At 48.6% G+C, this 24,923-nt stretch overlaps 1 protein-coding gene across 1 annotated transcript in view; it reads right to left on the reverse strand.

Annotated features, from left to right (window-relative positions):
- Window positions 1–9,213: 9,213 nt before the first annotated feature.
- LOC119397198 (uncharacterized) overlaps window positions 9,214–24,923 on the reverse strand; it is a 55,950-nt gene continuing 40,240 nt past the window's right edge. Inside the window, exon 5 of the mRNA XM_049416488.1 lies at window positions 9,214–9,433. Coding sequence (XP_049272445.1) covers window positions 9,214–9,433 — 220 coding nt within the window. The remainder of the gene's footprint in view (window positions 9,434–24,923) is intronic.

Genomic DNA, 24,923 nt, shown 5'->3' on the forward strand with positions numbered 1-24,923 from the left:
TGAATCGGTGTAGCAGGAAGGAGGCAACATCACGCGCTGTAGCCGCTGGGAGGGCAGCGGTTTCGGCGTATCGCGTTAGATGGTCCACGGCGACGATGGCCCAACGGTTACCAGCCGACGTCAGAGGAAGTGGTCCGTACAAACTGATGCCCACGCGCCCAAACGGACGGTTAGGGCAAGGTAATGGTTGTAGACCGACTGGTGACACGTGCGTTGAAGGTTTTCGGCGTTGGCAATCGAGGCAGGAGCGGACGAACTTCTGCACGTAGCGGTACATCCCTCGCCAGAAGTATCGTTGTCGAATGCGGTGGTAAGTTTTGGATACCCCAGAGTGCGCGCATTGCGGATCAGAGTGGAAGGACTCGCATATTTCAGCACGCAGAGTTCGGGGTATCACAAGTAGCCACTGGCGGCCGTCGGCGTTGTAATTGCGTCGGTGCAGTAGGTCGTCACGAATGGCGAAATGGTGGGCTTGACGACGCAACGCGCGAGTGGTTGGTGTTGTCGACGGGTCAGTGAGCAGGTCTATTAGCGAAGCGATCCATTTATCCTTGCGCTGCTCAGTAGCGATGGTGTGAACATCGATAGAAGAAACAGCAGTGTGAGATACTGAGCAGGATGCATTGTCGTCAGGCAAGGGGGAGCGCGAGAGGGCGTCGGCGTCAGCATGCTGGCGTCCGTTGCGGTACAGCACGCGGATGTCGTAGTCTTGCAGGCGAAGTGCCCAGCGGGCGAGACGGCCCGAGGGATCCTTCAATGACGACAGCCAACATAGTGCGGGGTGATCGGTGACGACATCAAATGGGCGACCATACAAATAAGGTCGAAATTTTGTAAGGGCCCAGATGATCGCCAGGCACTCTTTTTCCGTGACAGTGTAATTGGTCTCGGCTCTAGTAAGCGTACGACTTGCGTAGGCGACGACATATTCGGGGAACCCTGGTTTGCGTTGCGCAAGAACAGCACCGAGGCCTACACCGCTGGCGTCCGTGTGTACCTCGGTTGGGGCCGTAGGGTCGTAGTGGCGTAGTATGGGAGGAGACGTCAACAAACGACGGAGCTGTGCGAACGCGTCGTCGCATTCGGACGACCACGAATGTAGGGGCCCGTTACTTCCAAGGAGCTTCGTCAGCGGCGATATGATGGTGGCAAAGTTGCGTATGAAACGTCGAAAATAGGAGCACAGTCCTACGAAACTGCGCAGTTCTTTGACGGACGTAGGTTTGGGAAATTCGGCCACGGCTCGAAGCTTGGCCGGATCGGGAAGGATTCCGTCCTTAGACACGACGTAGCCTAGGATTGTCAGCTGCCGTGCTGCAAATCGGCACTTCTTCAGGTTCAGTTGGAGGCCGGCGTTGGTCAAACACGTCAAGACATGCCGCAGACGTTGAAGATGCGTGGAGAAGTCCGGAGCGAAAACGACGACGTCGTCCAGGTAACACAAGCACGTGTGCCATTTCAAGTTGCGCAGAACGGTGTCCATCATGCGCTCGAAGGTCGCGGGCACATTGCACAGACCAAACGGCATGACGTTGAACTCGTACAAGCCGTCGGGCGTGACAAAGGCTGTCTTCGGTCGAGCGTCAGCAGCCATGGGTACTTGCCAGTACCCCGAGCGCAAATCGAGAGATGAAAAGTATTCTGCTCGTCGATTCGCGGCAGCGGATAAACATCCTTCCGAGTGATCTTGTTGAGCCTTCGGTAGTCCACACAGAAGCGCACAGAACCGTCCTTCTTGGCAACGAGAACAACAGGAGATGCCCACGGGCTGTCCGAGGGTCGAATAACGTCGCGTCGAAGCATATCGTCGACTTGCTCATTAATTACCCGACGTTCTGTGGGAGACACGCGATATGGACGTTGCCGCAGTGGTGGTTGGGCGCCAGTGTCGATGCGATGCGTAACAGCGGACGTGCGGCCGAGAGAAGTTTGCCCGACATCGAAAGAAGAACGAAATTCTTCCAACAGGCACAGAAGCTGGGAACGCTGGACCAACGTAAGGTTGTCAGCAATGGAGGGACCAAATACATCCGCGGGTGTGGAATCAGACGTGGAAACGGCACTGATGGTACGGGAACTGGTGCAGTGCGAGTCATCGAGTGCGTCCAGAACTTGTGCGTCTTCGAGGGGCTCCACTCTGCCGAGACATTCCCCTCGCACCAACGTTACAATGTGCGGGGATGGGTTGGTAACAAAAATAGCGGTGCTACCCCGAGTGACTTGCACGGTCGCGAAAGGTACCAGCAACCCTTTCCTAGTGCAAACGCGGTCAGATGGCGAAAGGAGTGCAATGGTGTCGCAGAGACCCGCGCAGTAAACTGGCACAGCCATCGACGAGTTTGGAGGAACTTTGGTATCGTCTTTGACGAGGGTCTTGGTGAATGCCGATGGACTGTCTGCCGGCGTCAAATGTGAGAACGGTGAGAGCTCGAGGGCGGCTGGTGCGCAGTGAATTATGGCGTCGTGGCGGGAGAGAAAATCCCATCCCAGGATGACGTCGTGGGAGCATGCAGCAATTATGATGAACTCGACGTCGTACAGAACGTCCTGAATGACGACGCGAGAAGTGCATACTGCTGTAGGCCTAATACTCTGGGTGCTGGCGGTACGTAGGGACATCCCAGAAAGTGGCGTCGTCACTTTTCGAAGTAAGCGGCTAAGTTTTGCGTCCATAACGGATACGGCGGCTCCAGTGTCGATAAGGGCAGATGCGCGAACACCGTCCACAAACACGTCTATGACATTCGATGGACTTCGCTGAGGGCTTTTACAGTTCGATAGCGTCGCAGCCCTTGCCTCGTGGACTGCGACGACTAGTTTTCCTGCTCTCGTGCGACAGAACGTGGCCGCATTGGTGACAGTGAGCGACGGCGTGGAGACGGAGAGCGGCGAGTGGATGGAGCGTGGCGTGACGTCGGCGACATAGGCGGGTCGTAGAATGCACGGCTGGACTGGCTGGTGGTGGGTGACGCGACTCGAGGCGGCTGCACGCGATGGCAGTAACGGGCCACGTGACCGGCATAACCGCATGCAAAGCAGATGGGCCGATTGTCGGGTGTGCGCCATCGGTTCGCCGGGGCAGGTCCCGCCCACGTCGCAGCATGCGATTGACGGGGCGGCTGCTGAACTGACTGCAAGGTGGGTTGCAGTCGGGACCTAGGGATGACGGCAGCATACGTAGCCGGCACGCCCGCTTGGAAGGACGGAGGTCTAGCGGCGGCTTCCGCGTAACTCAACGGTGCAGCCGCAGGGATTGCCTGGTGCGTCCTGGCGACAACCTGAGCGTAACTCTGTGGCGCAGGAGCCGGAGGTTGCTGGTGATACTCAGGCATCACCTCCGCGATTTCCTGCTCAATCGCTCGGCGGATGGGAGGAAGAAGGGTCGTCGACGACTGTTGAACGTGCGGCGGGTGGGCAAAGGCCAGGAGAGAGAACTGGCGCGCGATTTCCTCGCGCACGAATGCCTTCACTTCTGCCAGCAGCGTCGCCTGGTCAGGTATGGCCGCCAAGCCAGCAAGCTCTTCGTCGCGTGATGGAGAGCGACGGGTCATCGAACGTTGCCGGCGGAGCTCCTCGTAGCTCTGGCACAGTGTTATGACCTCGGCCACGGTGGAAGGGTTTTTAGCGAGCAACATTGTGAAGGCATCGTCGTCAATGCCCTTCATAATGTTCCGGATCTTGTCAGACTCGGACATGGTGCCGTTGGCTTTCTTACACAAGTCCAGAACGTCTTCGATATAACTGGTGAAAGATTCACCGGCCTGCTGAGCTCGTTCGCGCAAGCGCTGTTCTGCTTGCAGCTTACGAACTGCAGGGCGGCCAAAAACGTTGATGACGGCGGTCTTGAAATCCGACCAAGTCGCAAAATCGGACGCGTGGTTGTTGTACCACAAGCTTGCTACGCCCGCGAGGTAGAAGACCAAGTTGGTCAACTTGCCTGCTTCGTCCCATTTGTTGGGTACGCTCACGCGCTCGTAAATTGCGAGCCAGTCCTCCACGTCGGTGCCATCGGCGCCAGTGAAGATAGGTGGATCGCGGATGCGTGGGACACCGGGACATGTGGTCGGTGTGGGAGGCGGCGTTTGCTGAGCGGCGTCTTGAGGCATGGTAGATGGCAGGGTACGGGAACGAAGCTCCAGGGGCATTGAATGTGAGCACAGCACTCTCCACCAATTTGTTAAGCTGTTTATTGGACGGCACTCGGCGACAATGCATAATGGCGACAGACAAGGCAAAAGCACGGGCTCCGAGCGCGAGAGGCGTTTAGAAGAGGACGACCCACTAGGAGCCGCTGGAGAGCGCAGCCGTTGAACAGTACCAATTGCTTCGCCACAGTATCTATAATAACAAATTTGCGAATGTATCGAAGTATCTTAAGATACAATTGCCAAGTATCGTATCGGATATATTTATTGCGACAGTATCTTGTATCTGTATCTCAAATACTTCTTGCCTGAGTATCTTGTATCGTATCGCGATACAATTTCAAAGTATCTTTGCCCAGCCCTGGCCTAACATGATGTAAAGAAGCATTTGGCCTTGATCGGCTCTATATGTACTGTAATAAGATCAGTGAGTGCACTTGTCAAGAGTGCTGTGTGTGGTTGTCGTACCGTCCGTTCACGAGAGTCATATCAGTGTAGGTGCCGCTCTGTGGTTCAAGCGCATTACAAAGTGCACTTGGCGTTGTCCTAAAGATGAGAAGTAATAAATCTCATGTGAATATAGCCTTTTAGCGGCTCGGTGGTTAAAAAAAGGCGCTCATGCACTTGCGCGTTCTGGTTAGGTGTATAACTTCGGGACTGTCGTTTATAGTTTACGGGACGAGCTTTAGTTGTGTACGGTCCTGGTCCCACTGCAGAAAAATATTTCCGTCAAGTCACGTCTGACACTTCGGTACTTAAATTGTCCCCTAAACAGAACAGAAATGGAATTACACGGAAATCGCAAAACTGAGTTGCCTTGCGCAATTATAACTTGTGGCGAAATGTATACAAAGACACCCGTGTACTTGCGAGGTAGCTTATGGCTGTCAAATTTGCGCTTTTGCAAGTTCAGTGTCGGGAGTGCGTCAGGCCTCAATCTCTTCCGCGAAAACCCTTAAAAAAAGAGAGCGAGCGAGAAAAATAGATTCATCAAGATCAGCAGTGGCGATAAGTTCGCTCGCGTATTTTCATCGCTTACGTGGCGAGTGAGGGCTCATAAAACGATACCCTTTTCTATGCATCAGATCATGCATACACAGTTGCCGCGTTTCGGTGTACGTACTTGCCCTGCGGAACACTGAGAACTGTTCTTGCGGCCGTGTAAACACAATGGAACATGCGCGAACTACAAAAGGGCTCGGGGACACTCATTTAAACAGACTCGCAGCTAAGCGTAAACTAACATTGCATTCGCAGCGCAGACTGTACATGAAGGGCAAAGAATAAATTCCGTGAATTAATTTTCTTCTTCCTCGATTGATTCTCGCTTAATTTTTCTGCGGAATTTTTCTGCGGAAGTGAATTTTTCTGCAATGCTGACACGAGCAGTGCACATTGCGATGACTTCCACAGTACCGCCACCGGCAACACGTATTGCCTGTGTCGTGGACGGCGTCATAATCTTCTGCAAACGGCGGCGTAGAGGAGCGCTCATAATAGACAGATGCGCGCCTGTGTCAACGAGGGCGGTCGCAGGAACATTGTCGACTTTTACTTCAAGCAGGCTGTGGTGTGTCGGGAGCGTCAGTAGAGGATTTGCAACCGTCGATGGTATTGCAGCTATATTTACAGGAATATACTTGAGTCGATCTACAAGGCATTCAAGACACAGTGTGCAAGGCAGCAGCAGTAAAAACCGATATCGTTACGATAACATGCCGTCGGCAAGTATCTACTGACCTGGAGTACGTAGAAAAAAGAGTTCCTGAGCATGTTGCCCGTTTCGCTGCTGCATTGCCCACTGAGGTAGCACGGTGTTGGCTTCACTTTTAGGTCCTTCTGTAGGGTCACGTGAGCCGACGTCATCCAAGGCTGATCCCGTCCGTACGCTGCGATCCGAGGGCTCGATATCTTGTCGACGTGGTACGGGTCACCAGGATCCGATAATGGGATGTGATGCCGTCCGATATCGTGATTCCACGAGGCAGATGCTGAGCCGCTGCTCAAAAAAGACCCGCCCCTCGTCAGCAGAGCCGCAACCTGGAATACGTAGAAAAGGGGGTTCCTGAGCATGTTGCCCGTTTCGCTGCTGCATTGCCCACCATGTAATGTAAATCATGCTGTACATGACATGCGTGTCATGATTTGCACTTTAGGACCTGTCATTATGTTTGTCATACACTCTTGTCACGCCATACCAATTTTGGTATATATCAAATTAACGAGATGGCCACAAGAGCCCCAAGGCCGTGTCATATAAATCATGCTGTTCATGACATGCATGTCATGATTTTCATGTTATGGCCAGTCATTTATATTCGTAATACGGTCATGTTGTGTCGTACCAATTTTGGTATACATCCCATTAACGAAACGGCCAGGAGAGCACAAAGTCGTAGGCGACTAGATAGACAGAGAGACAGGTAGACGGATACGCTCAAAGTCGCAGAAGTTCGCTAAGAAATGCTTCGCATTTAACCGACGATTACGATACTGCATAATGCGAATTCTGAGTGCGGCTTCGTTTTGGGGCAACGCCAACTGTGTTTGAAGTTTTGGCTATCTGCAGTTCTAGCAATGTAATATTCGTTACATATTGCCACAGAAACTCCCAGCGATCGAGTGCTACGCACACCAATCTGTGCAAAACAGGCGTCGCGAACCAAGTGAAACGCAGACAGCCCCGTTACAAGTAAGCCAGCAACAGTGCACGTGCAGTGATGCTACCGAGGACTTTTGATTTGGAGCAATTTTCGGAGCTGCAAAAATTTAATTATGGAGCACTTTGTAGCAGTAGAAATTTCCATCATGGAGCACTTTGGTGCCGGCAATTTTGCCCCTGGGAGCACTTTGGAACAGCTAATTTCACATCCTAGAGTGCACTAAAGAAGCAAATCGCAATAATATTCAAGCACCTGAATGATTATTATGGGGCTCTTATGAAGAGCTAGAAATACTTCGTATTCATTGCAAATCTCACGGAGAATATAATCTCAGGAGCACTCCATATTCCACTCGATAATTCGAAAATAAGGGCATCATTCAGTTCGGTGTTCTGAAATAACTTCTTCAGCGACCATTTTTCACACTAGCAAATAAACAGAATACCCGAACAATAAAATTGTACTTTATGAAGTAACTCCAAACTACATCTATGCGGTTATCATAAGCACGCGTGTTAGACAAACGCCGCGTCGTACAACAGTGCCTCAATGCTAAAGAGGGACACTGTGCCTAATGCATTCCGCTAAGATGACTCCAAGGCGAAAGCCAAGTGCTTTTCCTTCTCGACCGATTGTTCTGATTGGCTCACCATGCTTGACGTCACTTAGCTAGCCTTAGAAAGCCAACCTCCGTCGACACTACCTTCCCTCTTTCCGAGGCCTTACTGTCCTGTAGCAAAGAGCATTCTCGCAGTGCCTCCAGACCATCGTTCGTGCATGCGCCGGGTTGCCTGGAAGATTCTGGTTCAGCCGTCTCGCTTCTTCCCTCCTGTGGCATAAGCCTGAAAGAGCCAAAGCCTTCCCTTAACTCGCGTCACCATGAGCTACGGGACGCTCTTCTTTTCCTTAACCGACTGGCCATGAATGATGCGGCGCTACAACCCCAAAATGGAAAACTAGCGTGAGTCGCCAGTGATACGACGCAAACGCAGCGCGGGCAGAGAGAATAAACTTTATTACAGAGTTAGAGTACATGGCTAATTCCGGGTGGAGCCCTCTTGTAGAGCCCCACTGGCCACGGCGGCTTGCCGGGCCAGCTCGGAAAGCCGTGCCTCCGAAGACCACGCTACGATGCAGCATGGCCCACGTATCGCATAATTTTAATTTCGCCATGTGTGGCGTCCTGTGCGTTTCACCTAACGCCGCGTGCGTTTGTATTCTCCATTAGTATCCTGGAGAACGAATGACGCACGGCGTAATTGTCTGTATATATATATATATATATATATATATATATATATATATATATATATATATAGATATATATATATATATATATATATATTATATATATATATATATATATATATATATATGTACACACATTGTAAACATGTTTATTGGCGGGCACTCGGTGACGATGCACGACAGCGACAGTCAAGGCGGGGACCGACTCTCCGCACGAGCTGCGTTCTCTCCGAAAGGAGCCGAAGAGGGCGGCCCACTAGCAGGTGCTGGAGAGGACGACCCACTGCACATTTCCAAGGCTTCGCTACAACTACCCCGGGTACGAAAAGGGAGACACCTGGCGACCTAACAACTTGTCACAATGAGCGGGTCATGGTAGGCCTTGAGGCGCTCCACGTGGACAATGTCGCGCCCTCGACGGCGCATGTCCGAAGATGGCTCGATGGGTTCGATCAGGTAGTTTACAGGGGATGTGCGTTCGACGACACGGTAGGGGCCTTCCTATTTGGGCAGTAGTTTTGAAGAGAGGCCAGTTGCAGTGGTAGGGATCGAGATCCATACAAGCGCTCCAGGGAGGAACGTGGGCTCAGAATTGGTTGTGTCACCGCGAATGCTCCTCTGCCGCTCGTGGTATTTGAAGGTCTTGGCAAGTTCGCGACACTCTTCGGCAAGTCTGGCTGTGGCAGAAATAGGCGCACACTCAGATTGATCCGGCTTGTATGGAACGATTGTGTCGATTGTGTACGAGGGGAGCCTGCTATACAATAAGAAAAGGGGGTAAAAGCAGTAGTGCTCTGAGGGGCGGTATTGTAGGCGCAGGTGACGAAGGGCAGAATGGAATCCCAATTGGTGTGATCGGTGGTGAGGTACATCCAGAGAATGTCGCCGACCGTACGCTTAAAGCGTTCGGTGAGGCCATTCGTCTGCGGGTGGTAAGCGGTCGTTTTGCGGTGAACAACGTTGCATTCTTTGAGAATGGCTTCGACGACTTCCGACAAGAAGACACGGCCTCGATCACTGTGCAGCTACTGAGGTAGACCGTGATGTAGCATGAATCGGCGATGAATCCGCGTTGTTGTCTTGCCTTTAGTAGCATTTGCGTGGACGCAACTGTGGGCGTTGATCCAGGTGCCATTGAATCGAGTCCAGCTATTGGGTTATTTAGTCGATACGGCACACGAGCTCGGGGGTGGGCTGTGGGGCACCGACAGCATGGACGATGAGAGGTGGCGATGGTAGAAGACTTCGACGACTCGGCCCGCGATGTGGGCGAGCTGGTCCAGCGGTAGATTCGCCTGAACCTGGGGGATGGCCTGTGCGTGTCGGTATGGACGCTGAAGCCAGATTATTCGGAGGAAGGAGTCGTCAACCGGCGTGCTGCCCGCGACGCCACGCATATAGCGCAAGAGCTGCGATGACTCGCGGTCACCAAGCTCTTCGTGCTGAAGGAGCTAACGCACTTTCTCGCCTTCTGAAGGTGAAAGCCGTCGGATCAGTTCCCTCTTCAGATGCAGATAACAGTCGTCAGCCGGAGGACTTCCGAGTATTTCGCGAAGCTCAGTCGCGCAGCGAGCGTCTAGATGCGCGACGACATAGTAGTAGCGCGTCCGGTCCTGGGTGATACGTGCCAGGAAAAACTGCGCCTCGGCTTAAGCGAAACACACCTCAGGTGACTGCCCAAAACGGTGGGAGCTTGACGGCGAGGCGACAGACGTCCGTGTCGGCGACGGCCGCAGTAGTCGCAGCGCCTACTTTGGTAGCGGCCGCTGGTGCAGAACTTTGGGGGGGGGGGGGGGGCGAGGCCCGAGCGGGGCTGTCGTCAGGCGAGTGCGGTTAATTCTGGATGCGCTGCTGCTGCTCCTGGAGTTGCTGCTCTTATTCCCTATCCTGTGCGAGCTGATTCTGTTGTATCACTGCGAACTTCTTAATTTCGTCACTCCTTAATTCGTAACTATGTGCCTTCCTCGACTGCGTTTCCCATCCCTCGGTAACCATTCTGTTGCTCTTACTATCCACCAGTTGTCAGTCCTACGCGCTATATGGCCAGCCCAGGTTCATTTCTTTCGCTTGATGTCAACCCATGACCCATTCTACCTGTGGCCGCGACGAAGCGAAGAGGAAAGGGCAGTTCTGCTAGAGAAAGATGAAAAAGAAGAGCGAGTGCAGCGCGCGGCTCCAGCAGATGGAGTGTGACACGATCGAACGGCAGCTTGTTGATCAGTGGTTCGGGTCGCGACGTTCTTCGACTAGGCGCCCTGCAGCCATGCGGACCTGGTTAGCATGATGTCCCACTGTGAGCTGCTTCCCTCGACCGGGTGCCCTGCAGTTATGCGGACCTGAGTGGTGTACCGGACATGAGGACCTGTAGCCTGGGAGTTCGTGGCCTGGCACAAGAGGGGCGACCGCCTGCTGTCCAGGTGACACGAGGTTCCCGCAGTTCGTGCCTGCGGCCGACGACTGAGCTGTACTGCAGTGGCCTGGTGTTCTGCCGGCCTGCAGTCCGACCACTACTCTGTCGCAGCCTGACCAAGCCATCTTGGGGCGGTGGATGTCTGACTGCCTCGTGGAGCGTCCACGACCACAAACCTCACCGCAACGACTACATACCGGCGAGTAGGACAGTTCATGTGTGTCTAGACGCCATAGGACTTCTACATCGCATCGTGATAATATGTGTTGTCTTGTTTGTAGAGCGTTTAACTTATCATGTGTTATAATACAGTCTGTGTTGTGTGCAAAAACACCTGACTGCCGTGTCAATTCATGCGGATCCTGGGCCCACATTCATTCTCTTATCACACTACCATTCTCCGATCTCTTAACATTACTCCTATCATTTTACGTTCCATTGTCCGCGGCGTGGTCCTGAACTTTGTCTCTAGTTGCTTGGTTATCCTCCACGCTTCAGTCCCATACGTTAGAACTAGCAGTGTGCAGTGTTTGTATTCTTTTCGCTTTAATGACAGTGGCAGATTTTCTGACAATATTTGGGAGAGCCAGCCGAATACGCTCAAGCCCATTGTTAATCTTCGGTCAAATTCGTTTTCGCGATTAAACTCTCCTGTTAGTAGTTGTCCTTGGTATATATATTCTTGTATACACTCCAATGCATGGTTTCCAATCGTGAACTTTTTTTGCCAGGCTATTCAGCATTTTCTTTTTCTTGATCGTTTCACCCGAGTGTTATAGCCTAAAGATAGCCATGCAAATAATTAAAAAAATTTGAGATTAAGGTTTCTGGCTCTCACCCAGGCAGCAGTGCTCGCGTTCCAGCGCAGCAGTGCCGAATCAAACGTTTCAGCCAACTCCATTCTTTTGCTCTGTAGGAAAGAGCATGTGGTTCGAAAAAACCATAACGTGTAACTTTCGTTTTTCGCTTTAAATATTGGAATTTTTTGCTAATAAAGACGGTAGTCTTTCTTGAGGAACTTAAACGCAGAAATGTTGGTCTGTCTGTCTGTCTGTCTGTCAAACGATTCAGCCACCCGGCCAAAGTTTAAGCACTTGCTGAACGCCCAGCCATCTTGAACTGGTAGCTGCGTTTATACTTGTGAACATTGTCGATCAAAAAGCAATTATTACGCATATCTGAGGTGCAACATCAATACGTAAGTATTAGGTGGTGTGTTCCTTTACTAGAAAATACATAGATACGTAATTCTAAAGACCTGAGTGTTTCTTACGCTGCGCCGAAAATGCTAGTGTTTCTTAGGCTACGCTGAAACGGCACAGAAACGGCCGGCAGAAGACTATCGTCTTTCGACGACATTTGAAGCGAAGCACGCAGATACGAGGCCAATTTTTTTACTGGACTTCACCTTTCAGTAGTGTCGTTCTTTTTCTTGTATGGTAATTCTTCAGTATTTGATTCAACAAGACCAACGAAATACACGAGCGGGCTGGTTGGTACTGCACATTTATTACTTTACCTCAAAGGAACGAGCACGGACGACGTAAGACATAATAAATTCACGGCGCTGTGTTTCTGTCACCCTGCGTTGTTTCTTAGCACAAAACCTGAACATATGCAATCAGTAAGTGAAATTTACAGTAACATTCTATGTCCTGCAATATTCTAGCAACACTCCTTGTTTGACGTTTTTTCATAAGTTCAAGCCTTCATCACACCTGAATTTCTGCCTTATCTAGCTCTATACCACGCGTTTTTCATTCATTCACTAGCCACAAGCACCAATTATTTTAGCGTTAACAAAGGTAATAAGATGTTTGGTCACACCTTTACGCATTTGTGCTTTTCATCCTTGTTCTAACCTACCAAGCAAATAAATGATATGCTACATGATATAACTGCGTTTTTGGCTTTTGAACGCGCCCGCCGAATGCATCGATCATTTGATTAATCTACAAGAGATGTTTCATCGACAGCGCTGAATGGTGAATCGGCGACAGATTAATCGTTAATCGTTTCAAAAAAACAATATCTGCTGCCATCCCTACGGAGATGCTAACACACATCGTGGTTGGGAACAGAAAGCAATTCTCACAGGAGAGGCAGGGGATAAGTAATTAAATATAGTAGTTACGCGACTACTGCTATGCTTAACGAAATATTTGCCTTAGCTGTTGAACTGGCCAGTGTGCTGCGAAATTGAATGCTTTCAAAACTTGGAAGGGGGCTAGGCCCACCACACATTTGACATTGTGTGTGTGTATGGGAGGGGGGGGGGGTGAATTGGGGAGCTGACTTCTACCCTAGCCCCTCACGGTACATACGGCTGTGGTAAAATGACTTCGTTTTTGGCGAGTTGGTGCTTATTGTTTGTTCGTTTGTCGCCTTAAGGAGACTGGCTCATAGCCACGAGGGGGATTGGCTACACTGACAATTATAAGAGGAAATGTAAACCCTATGAAACGTCAAAAAGAAATAGGAAGGAAACGCGATGTAAATAAATTAGATTACTTAGGTATGCTTGGCGCTTCACTTTCTTCTCTTTTACATCCCCCTTTTCATATATTTTGCCCCACAGTCAAGCTTACCTAAACGGCCTGTGGTAAATTGTCTTCACGTCTCACGTCCTAAATGAAATCGTTGTAAGCATTGTTAGTATAGAGCTAACTTGAGCTAGGTGCATTCCCGATGTGCCTAGGTGTAATAATGTAGTACTTCGTGCGCTGGAACACCATGGGGTCTGCACAGTCCAGCTTACTGGCTGACAGCAGGCGGCAATGATTATAGTTTATGACTATAGTTTATTTATAGTTATGATTAACGCGCAGGGATTGCAGTGCCAGATAAAGTTATGGTGAAGACTCAACGCCTGCACCAATCAAAACAACACTAAACTATTGATTCTGTCTGTGCAATGGATTGAGAAAGTGCGCAGCGAAAGGCACCATTTCAGTCCTAGCCACACCATACTGCATACCGCACAGGCAGTTTTATTGTTGTAGCAAAATCCCTTTCGAACTCTCGTATTCGTCAATTATCAGCTGTTTAGTTTACATGCAATTTCCGTGGAACAGATTTTCAGCAGCGTTTGTAAGGACATAAAAGTGAAATGTGCCGAATATCTCTTTGTTTCAGAAAACGCGGGTATGCGTGCCTGAGACATCTAACATCAATACATATTTCCCCACTTCTGCTCGGGCAATCGCGCCTTCCTAGAGGAAAAATAGTAACAATAATGTAAGTGCAACTTTTCTGAAAACCTAAACGCACCGCAGATGGTAGTGCGTGAGCTTGGAAGAAGGTACGTTGTATTGGAATTCTGTGCACTACTAAAGTAAGCCTCCCCTCTTCCCGGGGACTTGCCTCAACGTGGGTTTTCGTGTTCTCATTCTGATCTCTAAATGCTGGTGGCAGGCATAGGCGTCTGTTGCATTTAGATCATGACAATTGTTCTAACGTAGTATTGTACCTTAGCAGTCGAATGAATGATTTTAAATCAAACTTTAGGAACGTTAGGGAGTATTTCTGCCACACAACAATAATCGTCATCCGTGTTCGGGTTTCCTTTCTTGAAAACCCGGCTCTGGACACTTTCCTATCAAGAATGATAAGTCACGCTGATAACGCGCGCGCCGTTCGTGACCGGGAAGTTCCGGGACCGTGGTGATAACGCCAGGAAGCCCGCGAGGTGGATGACTCTTCTTGTTGTGGGCAGAATCTCCAAATACTCGATTTTTTTCGTACACTGTAAAAAAAAATCGAGTATTTGAAGAGTATTTCTGCTACACAACAATAATCGTCATCCACCTCGCGTACCTACCTCGCGTTATCACCACGGTCCCGGCACTTGCCGGTCACGAACGGCGCACTCGTTTATCAGCGGGACATAGCATTCTTGATAGGAAAGTGACGAGAGCCGGGTTTTCAAGAAAGGAAACGCGAGGAAGCCAGATGACGATTATCGTTGTGTGGCAGAAATACTCCCCAAATACTCGCTTTTTTCTTAGAGTGTAGAGTGCACACACTCTTAGAAAAGAGCGAGTGAGAAGGGTGTCTTTTTGTGCCACAACAATGATCGTCATCTATCTAGCGTGCCTTTCCTTGCATCATCGCCGTACGCCCGATGCTTCCAAGTCACGAATGACACGGGCCTTATTAGCGCGACATAGCACACTAGATAGGAAAGTGGAGAGCGGCCGAGTTTTCAAGAAAGGAAACGCAAGCAAACCAGATGATGATTATTGCTGTTGGACGAAAAGACACCCTTCTTATTCGATCTTTTCTGAGAGTGTACGATCTAATAATAATAATTGTTGGGGTGTAACGTCCCAAAACCACAATATGATTATGAGAGACGCCGTAGTGCAGGGCTTCGGAAATTTCGGCCGCCTGGGGTTCTTGGACGTGCGCCTAAATCTAAGCACACGGGCCTCAAGAATTTTCGTCTCCGCTGAAAATGCGGCCGCCGCGGCCGGGATACGATCCAGCGACCTGCGGGTCAGCAGTCGAGCACAGTAACCACTAGATCACCGTGGCGGGTAGAGTGTTTGATCACCTTGATCTGCCGCTGAAAGTCCTCCTCGAGGGATAGAAGGACCACAATGTATTGAAAGTGCAAATAATATGCCAATTTCGGTGCGTATCAAGTTAAGTATACGACCACATGAGCGCCGAGACGTAGGCAGCCAGATAGATAGATAGATAGATAGATAGATAGATAGATAGATAGATAGATAGATAGATAGATAGATAGATAGATAGATAGATAGATAGATAGATAGATAGATAGATAGATAGATAGATAGATAGATAGATAGATTTGCGTTGTCCCCATTCTATTCCCATTCCATTCCGGGGTCGGGAAAATGTGGAATGATTCCGGAGTCATTCCAATTCTGGAGTGGCAACTCCGCAACACTGGTCAAAATTAATCCCGAGTCCCCCACTATGGGTTGCCTCCTAATCATGTCGTGGTTTTCGTACTTAAAAACCGAGCAATTAGTTATTAATATCAGGAAAAGTTGGCGGGAAAGGAACGGCAGGTGAAGTTTCAAGCCTTCGTAACGACACACGGGCAGAAGCTCTCAACTGAATACGAAGGTTACAGCGGCTATCGAAAGGTTACAATTCTGCAGTTTCGACACGCGGTATCATTAGGCAGGCGCGATATAAATTAACTTGTCTTTGCTTAGCGTTAGGGGCGGTTCGCTTACGTGAGCGGTCGCTCCTTTAGCTGATAGGGAAGGCTTCCGCTATCAGACGATTGTACAACCCGTGAGCAAAAGTATACAGACCACGGAAGCGCGAGCCGAAATCTCTGTTTACGCCGTCTAGGTCCCGAGCCTTCTGCTGTCGAGAGCATTGCTTAGACGGAATCTGCCAGAGAAATGATCTCGACAGCCGATGGCTCACCACTAGACGGCGCAGACAGCAACGGTATGTTTATTATTTGTTTGTTCGGACACCACGTCGCTGAAAGGTACACATGTGCTTTGCAGTGTAGCATACTTGCGGAGTTTAGTGATATAATTTGGGCTTTAAGTGTATCTAATCCGCCGTGGTGAACGATCTAGCCATGGTCAAACAGACCGTAAAGTGTTCAGGGTGCGGAATGGGATGGAAAATAGAGGTTTGTACGGATGAGAATACAAAGGGAGCTGACGCCAAGTGTAAGCAATGCGAGTTAGAGGCGAAAATGGAAATAATGATGGCTGCCCAGAATGAGCTCATGGTAAGAATCGCCGAGCTGAAGAATGCGTTGGCGACAGAGCGGGAAAAACGATGGCTATGGGGGAATGCTTAAGTTCAGCCGAGGAGGGGTTAGCAAGGTAGTCATGGAGAACAAGGAAGCAAGCGACAGCGGGAACAGAGGGGCATCGACGCCCCACAGTGGTAGTCGCGAAGGGGGAAACATGTTTGGAAAAGACAGGTTGCAGGTCACAGGACCCAGCTTCCGCGAAGTAGTTTTGGGAAGGGGAGGGGACAATACAGCAGCAGGTGGCACGCGCTAGTAAACCGAGTCAGTGGCCAGGTGCGCGGACGTCCAGGCAGGAAAGTCGGAGCACGTGATAATCGCCGGGGGACGCGAATTTAGTTAGATGCGCAGAAAGAGCAGTCAAGGAAAGGTTTTAGAGGCGACAAACGAGTTTTTAATAGAGATGTTCCCGGGGACATGGCTGGGATCAGTGATGAGACAAGCTAGCGCAAAACGTCGCCAACTAAGGCGAATGGATGTAACCTCGTGATAATCACGGGAGGTCTAAACGACGTCTTGAATGAAGAATCAGCCGAACTAGCGATCACATTGGCGAAAGGGGTCGATGACATGCGCGCCATTTCCCCTCAGGTGCAGACAGTTGTATGCACAATACCGGAAGTACCAGTGAGAAATATCAACTTGCAAAGAGCGGTTGTCGACGCAAACAAAGAGATATGGCGAATTAGTCGAGAGAAGGGCTTCGAGGGTAGTGGAATAGACAGGGAGGTGCACAGGGGGCGGTTTCCAAAGAGACGGAATACACTTCGATAGGAGGGTTGGCCATGAGGTGGGTTGGCGACTTGCGTGACGTGCAGTAGCTTTTTTGGGGGGCACGCGGGCCCATCGGTGCCCAGGGTAGCTTGTAATGAGGTAAACAAGGGGGACTCTTTGACAGGCAGTATAGCGAAAAACCAGAGAAAAGGTAAAAGGGAGGAAGGCGCGTGTTGCAATTAGTTACATTAACATGCAGGGTGGCAGAAAAAAGGCAGAATGGTTAGAGATTGAGGGACGTTAAACAAGGAACAGATAGGTGTTTATGCGGTTACAGAAACACACCTTAGAGGACTTGGAAGAGCCACCACATATTGACAGTTATATTTGGGAAGGATGTAACAGGATCACATCAGAAAGGAAGAGGTGGGGGTTGTTGGAATGCTAATTCATAGCAGAACAAAATGGGATAGAGTGAAACAGACGTGTTCAGAGCACCTATGGGTTTCGGGCACAGTAGGTGGAAAGAAACGTGGCTAGGTGTAGCTACTTGTGGACGGGGAATAACTGCAGAGAAAAGAATCTGGAGATAGTGAAATGCCTAAGCACCGATATTAAAGAATTTGGTCATGATGCCGAAATAATCCTTCTAGGGACATCAACGCTCACATTCATGACCTTGACGGATATTCAGACACCAATGGCAAGTTATTGGCTAGATCTCTGCGAGCAACATAGTCTTGAGATAGTTAACGTTGGGCCTAAGTGTGAGGGGCAGATCACGTGGGAAGTCGGAAACAGGCAATCGAGCATTGATTATTGTCTCATGACAGAAGGAATATATGACAAACTTAGAGAGATGAGAATAGACGAGGAAGGCATTAACAGTTGGGTAGTGATCATAAACGCGTAATATTACAAATGGGATATAAACTGAAAATAAGTAAATAGAATCAAAGTTTGGCAGCTTGTATGTAAATGACAAACAAATAACAAATATAGCCGCCGCAAGAGTCGAGGAAAAAGTAGACGAACTACCAGGCAAAGACTGGAAGTATAGTGAGCTGCTACATGTAATCACAAAAGAAATGGAAAAAGAGAAGAAAGCGATTTGTTGGAAAGGAAAGAGAAAGCCAAAAAGTGGTGGAACAAAGAAATCCGGGAGGCGATCAAGAAGCGACGTGAGGCATCATGGGAGCACAGACAGGCAAAAAGCAGAAGCGGCCACAGGACAAGTCAACCAAAATATGGGAAATATATTTAGAGCAAACAATCCATTGTGCAGAAATTAGTCGAGGCAAAAATTAAAGGTGAAAGTGAACGCTGGATGACAGAGATTCGCGAAAAGAAGAAGGCGCCTAGGATATTTGGAGCCACCTAAAGCGCTGGGTAGGAAGTCTGTCACAATGCAACAACATATGGGTAGATGAAGGAGGAAATAAATTGGAAGGATGAAGCGCTAGGTTACATCCGAAAGATAACAGCGATTCGTTTAAAAAGGTCCCCCAGGGGATTCCCCCGGTGAGTAAAAGTACGCAAAGGGGGCAAACCGACGAAGATGTAGTACTAGAGATTTCAATTGGAAGAAGGCCGAAGGAAAAAATTCACCACTCCGGGCTTAGATGGGTTTCCCGTCAGCCTCATTAACGAACTCGACATAACACGAAAGAAGCACTGCTGAAAGCCGTAGAAAAAGTGCTTACAGGAGAGGGAAATACCAGACAGCTGGCGAAAAAGTAGAATGAACTAATATAAAGGCAGGGGATAGAAGGATAACATACGCTGGTATAGACCGCTAACCATTACATCGGTGGTATACAGGTTGGCGATGCAGGCAGTAAAATTCAAAAATAGAAGCGTGGGTAGAACAAATGATATTGGGAGAACTTCAGAATGGATTTCGAATCGACAGGCGGTTAGACGATAATCTGTTTGTTTACCAGTGTATAGAAATATCTAAAATAGAAAACAGGCCCTTATACGTAGCTTATCTAGATATCACTGGGGCGTATGACAACGTTAATCAGGAAATTTTGTGGGGATATATTGAAAGAAGTGGGCATAGGGGACGACTGTATACAGCTTTGAGGGAAATATACCGAGAATACAGTTTGTATAGAATGGGAAGGAATAAGTAGCAAGGACAGCGTTGAAATTAGCAAGGGGCTGAGACAGGGATGTCCTTTGTCCCCGCTGTTATTCATGCTGTACATGGTGAGGATGGAAAAAGCGCTAGAAGGTAGCAAAATTGGATTTAATTTGTCGCACAAACAGGTCGGCACGATGGTTGAGCAGAATCTTCCAGGTCTATTTTATGTGATGATATTGTTTATTGCGGACAGTCAAGATGACATACAGTGACTGGCAGATATATGCGGAAGGGGATGTGAGGCTCTAGGACTAGGATTTAGTGCAACAAAGTGTGGATTGATGGTATCAATGATCACGAAGACCATGCGGTCTTCTACAGGGCCAAAAAATACGAGGGTAAGCGAGTACAAGTACCTCGGAGTATGGGTAAATGAGGGGGATGATATATGGAGGTCCAAGAGAAAGCATCGGTAGCAAAGGGAAAGAGGAATGCTGCAATATGAAGCACAGAGCTTTATGGGGATACAATAGGTAGGAGGTGCTTCGAGGGCTGTGGAAGGGTGTGATGGTCCCGGGGCTTACATTTGCGAACTCAGTGGTGTGCATGAAGTCAGAGATACAATCAGGAATGGATGTAAATCAAAGGATGGTGGGCCGCCTCGCGTTGGGCGCTCACGGGAAGACGACAATGAGGCTGTAAAGGGAGATATGGGATGGACAGGCTTGAAGTGAGGGAAGCTAAGAGCAAAATGAGATTCGAAGAGAGGCTGAGGAAAATGAAGAAGAGTAGATGGGCAGAGAGTTTTCAGGTATTTGTATAGAAAAAGCGTTGACACGCAGTGGAGAAAAAGAACTAGGAGGCTCACCAGTAATATACGGCTAGCAGTGCGGGCGATATGGCAACAAGGAGTATTAAGCGGAAGGTCAGAGAGGCGGAAATGACTTATTGAATGACAGCGATGGAAAAGAAGCCGGCTCTGAGTAACTACCGAAAGGGAAAAACGAAATAAGGAGGGAAAGGTTTGTGATAATTCAAGGGGAAGCGCTTTACTGTTCGAAGCAAGGTCGGGCTGCCTTAGAACGCGTAGTTATAAGGCAAGATTCAGTAACGAAGAAGAACAATGTACATGCTGCGGGGGAACTAAGGAAACGATGGAACATGTACTGTGAATGTGGCGATATTCACCCAGGTATACTTGTGGGCACGAGTCTACAGGAAGCCTTGGGTTTTAGGAAACAATGGAAAGCTGAGCACGTCCGCAATAGAAATAAGTAAGAGGACGGTTAGAGTATTGGTGGCAGAAAAGTAGAGATAAAGTACAAAAATAAATAATAGGAAAAAAAAAGGTCATTCTGCCTTAAGAGGCAGAGAGATAGACCGTGAATTTATATTTTTGGTATAACACAGATTTAATCAATGTAGATAAGGTATTAGGCCAGCATGAAACAAGGAAGTTTTTCTTTTTTCTTCGAGCATGGTGGGACATGTCACCGCCCCGTTATAAAGGGGACGTCATAGCATCCATCCATCCATCCGTGAACGGCAATGGTCCGTATACGTTTGCTCACAGGTGTAGATTCTGGTGTGCCTTCCTTCGACTTGCGATTTTCGAATTCTGGGGTGCAACGCACGGGCAGCAGTGGAATGCCATGTTGCTGCTCTGTTTAAGATGACTATTATTGTGTTGTATGCCGAGTCGCTGATACAAAAAACAACTGTTTGTCTAACGTATGTCTTCCTGCAGGGGAGTGGGACCTTCTACAAATGGTCTTGTATGCTCGGGTTGTGCACGACGGCTTCTTGGGCTCTTATCGGTTGACGCGCCTAAAATCTTCCCAGCTTACTGGGGGCGCTGAAAAGTATTCCACTCGAGATTTGTGGGCAATGTTCTGATTCTTCGCCAGATCGTGAATGTACGGTATGACGCTCTTTCTAGATTTGTTTTCTGTGCGCGCTTGTTTCGGTCTCTCCGTGAAGATGTGAGAGCAGCTTGTATGCCACGCCATACAGTAATTTTGCTGCAAAACCAGCGTTACGCAGTCTGGTCACTTGTTCGTTGAAGCTCAAATACACTGGTGGTGGCATGACCGGTTGAAGGAGTTCCTCATAGCTGCGGTGTCGACAGCACGCCTGACGAGTTCCGAGTGGCCTGAGGTGAAAGGGAGGATGCCTTTAGCTGCAGGGGTGCGTAGTTTCAACAAACGTGGTCGTCAAGGAAGGACAGGTTAATGTCGAGAAATCGGAGTTGCCGGTCGTTAGCAAACTCTGACGTTAGGGTGAAATCTGAGAAAACTGGAAAAAAATGTCTAAAATGGCTGACACCTGCTCCGCAGGGCCTGCTTCGCTTAGCTTGAAGACTATAGGGGACTGAGGTTAGGTCCACTATAACAATGCGTGTGGCGGCGAGCGTAAAAACCAGGCAGCCGTTCAGACCGATGGCAGGAGCAGAAGACTATTATTTTCGTTTTTGTTACCTCGCAGCCAGCAGCACGAGAACGAGGAGCATGCGCATGCACATGCTCCTGTGCGCGACATAATTATTAGTCAGCCGATGAAGACGACGATGGCCGCTAGAGGGCTCCCCCTCCGTTAAGAGAAAGGGGCGGAGCTCTGGCAGCAAAGAAAATGTCGATGTCAGAGGGCCGGGCGATTCCTTGGTTGCAGGGGCGGATTAGTGGTCGAAAGCATAATGGCGCAGAATGGTGCGCGCCATAATTAAGCGCCGATGAAGACGACGATGATTATTGCTGTATGCACTAGCCGCTAATGGTCATAACAATGATTGCTCATATTTTGCTTAAATCACCGCCGCTCCATTCTGTAACGCCGTCAACCAGTGAATATAGGCAAATAAATAAATAAATAAATAAATAAATAAATAATAAATAAATAAATAAAATGAACATATAACACAGTGTCTCTCTTCAGGAATGTTAGGGCATCGGTTTACATTCTTTTAGTATAGAATGTACTTAGTATTACGTTATTTCAAGACAGGGTAAGGACCACTTTATATTCCAGTTACTATTCAATAGGGCTAGAAAGTGCCTAGATGTGTAACTATTTGAAAAGCTTAGAGGACGCCTAGGCTTCGCCTTCAAGAGTGGAACGCGTTCGAGTAATTCGGCACCGTTCCCATCACCTTCTCACTCGATTGTCATGCTTCGCTTCTTGGGGGACACCTCACACCCGTGCCGCGTGGAAGGGAACTCTGTTCGCGTGAAATTGTCCGTGTCCTGTAAATTCTATGAAGTGCCTACTCGCTACAGTCCCTCAAGTTGCGAAGTACCACAACGTATCCGCAGGGCAATACGTGAACTACGCAGCTTGCCCACGTGTTGATGCCGTGACCGACAATAATGATCATGGTGAATTCTGAGTGAGCATTTATAACGAGTGGGCAGTTTGAAAGCACTCACTCGTAACGCAATTCACATGGCGTAACGCGTGCAGCACTTCTAAGCTCTGCCCGCAACCTTAGGTCTGTTAACGCGACTCTACGCCCTAAATGGCGCGTGGATACTCTCTTTCCTAACTGTTTTAAGCGCTGGCGTGGATCTGTTCAATTCTCTCTTTGTTTTATTTTGGTTTTATCGTACTAATATGTTCTATTTGCCTTTATTCATATATTTCTGTATGACATGGCAGGCACGAACTTGTGTTCACTCTACAGCTGTGGTACGTTCCTTGCCATACGCCTAACAGTATGCCGCACCACTCCACACTCCCGTTTTCGCATTTCTCCCACTCTTCTTCCGTTTGGTTGGCCATGGACATACACGCGCTAAGGAAAGCTGCCTTGTCGAACCTAGCTACTGCCCCGTGTTTGAAGCATCTTTCATTCCTTCCATCATGCATAAACCTTATTTGGATTCCCTTAGATCTGGCCACCACTACAAATACCTCGGCCTTCACATCACACCATCTCACTTGCAATAACCGATCGCACATGAAATGAGCAATGCTAACCCAATGCTATTACATACGACGCAACCTTTTTAAAGCGTTTTGTAGCGTTAGCTACACTTGCCTAGCCGGAGCCGATTTCGCGCGGATCCTCAGGCCGTGCTGCGCATGCGCGAGGTTCAGTAATGTCACACAGCTGGTCACCGGAGCCGGCATCTCACGCGCTCTCCGCCACCGCCGCGCGCGGCAGACACACTGGCGCCGGCGCGCGCGCAGCTATTCGCCTTCGCTGTGCAGTCGCTGCCTGACACTGCGCCAGAGCCGCTTGATAGCGCCTCTGACTGGCGTTTGCAGGTGGGTAACGCCATGGAGAAGGAGAGCGCAAATGCTGCGCAACGGCCCAGAAGAGCCGAGGAGCTTATCTCATCGGATCCCGAAGTAGTTGCCTGGCAATTAGCGGTTCAGCGTACAAAGAATGAACAGAAGAAGGCTAATCCTAGATAATGTGGAAAGCTAAGAATAATCAGCTGAACCTTTGCTAACGCTACGTATATCCTGGCCTAGCCGAGCTAAGCCACTGCAATTTTTTACTTAAACTACTCGTCCTGAAATCCCTAAAGGGGCCAGAACTTGAGTATCTCGCATTAGTCTGGGATCCAGGTGAATTAAACCTTACGTAGTCATTGGAAATGGTTCAGAAAATCTACACACGTCATTCTTTCTAAAGATAACAGAACCTCGAGTATCAGTGCCATGTTAAACTACATCCATTGTCATCACGTCCCAAATCACGTCTGTGCCTTTTTCATAAGCAATTTCGTCACCTGTAACTACGCAAGAAATTTACATATCCACCTCCGTAAGTATCACCTTTCTAAATCATATTCATAAGGTCGGCATCCCATCACGCAGACCCAATGCCTTCTTGCACTTATGTGTACCGCACTTCCAATGAGCGGAATTGCCTTCCTGCCTCGACGGTCGCCATTGCTGATCACCAGTTGTTCAAGAACGTCACATTGTAAACATAGCAACGTTCCTTTTTCATCGCGTTGTGTAACCTGCATCCGTGAAAGTCATAGCTAACGGATATTATATATATATATATATATATATATATATATATATATATATATATATATATATATATATATATATACACGCGCCGTTTGTTTGTTTCTTTGTTGGTTACATTTTGTTTTGCTTTATTAACTCCAGTTCAGTGAATTAACCCGTTTAACTTCTAACCGCTCTAACCACTCCCCTTCAAGGGTTATGTTAAATAAATAAATAAATAAATAAATAAATAAATAAATAAATAAATAAATAAATAGGCCTTGACATATATAGCATGGCATGCATGTCACGCACACCACGACGTAGATGAGAAAGCGCGATGAGAAAGATGATTTTGATTTCAGGGGGGTCATTTCTTTACCTCGCCTCTGAAAAAGAGTTCGTAAAAGGCTGTCTGTTTGTCCCACAACAACAATCGTCACCACTCTCGCATACCTTTCTTCGCATTATCGTCGCGCGTTCGGTACTTTGAGGTCACTAACGGCGCACGCCTTATCAGTGTGACCTAGCATTCCTTAATGAGAGCAGTCATGGGCACGTTACCAGTAAAAAGTAACAGTGTTACAGTTACAGTTACCTAAACCAAAAAAGTAACTCTGTTACAGTTACAGTTACAGAGTTTCCGAAAGTAACTTGTTACAGTTACAGTTGCTGTGCAAAAGTAACGTCGTTACTTTTCCGTTACTGTATAAAATAATAGATCACAAATCAAATTATAGAATTTATTTAATAAGGGTTGCACGTCGTAAAACCCTAGACGAAGGAAACATAAAAGGGGGCCCAACACCAGCAATCACTTTGAACGCCTCTTACTTGAGTGGAAAACGTGGTTGATGTACTGGAACGACGGCAGTATATCCTAAGACGTTTATTAACTATACCCAGAAGCGCATGCGAAGAGCAGCGGGGGGTG

This window comes from Rhipicephalus sanguineus, chromosome 6 (assembly GCF_013339695.2).
Source record: "Rhipicephalus sanguineus isolate Rsan-2018 chromosome 6, BIME_Rsan_1.4, whole genome shotgun sequence".
In the NCBI taxonomy this organism is placed as follows: Eukaryota; Metazoa; Arthropoda; class Arachnida; order Ixodida; family Ixodidae; genus Rhipicephalus; species Rhipicephalus sanguineus.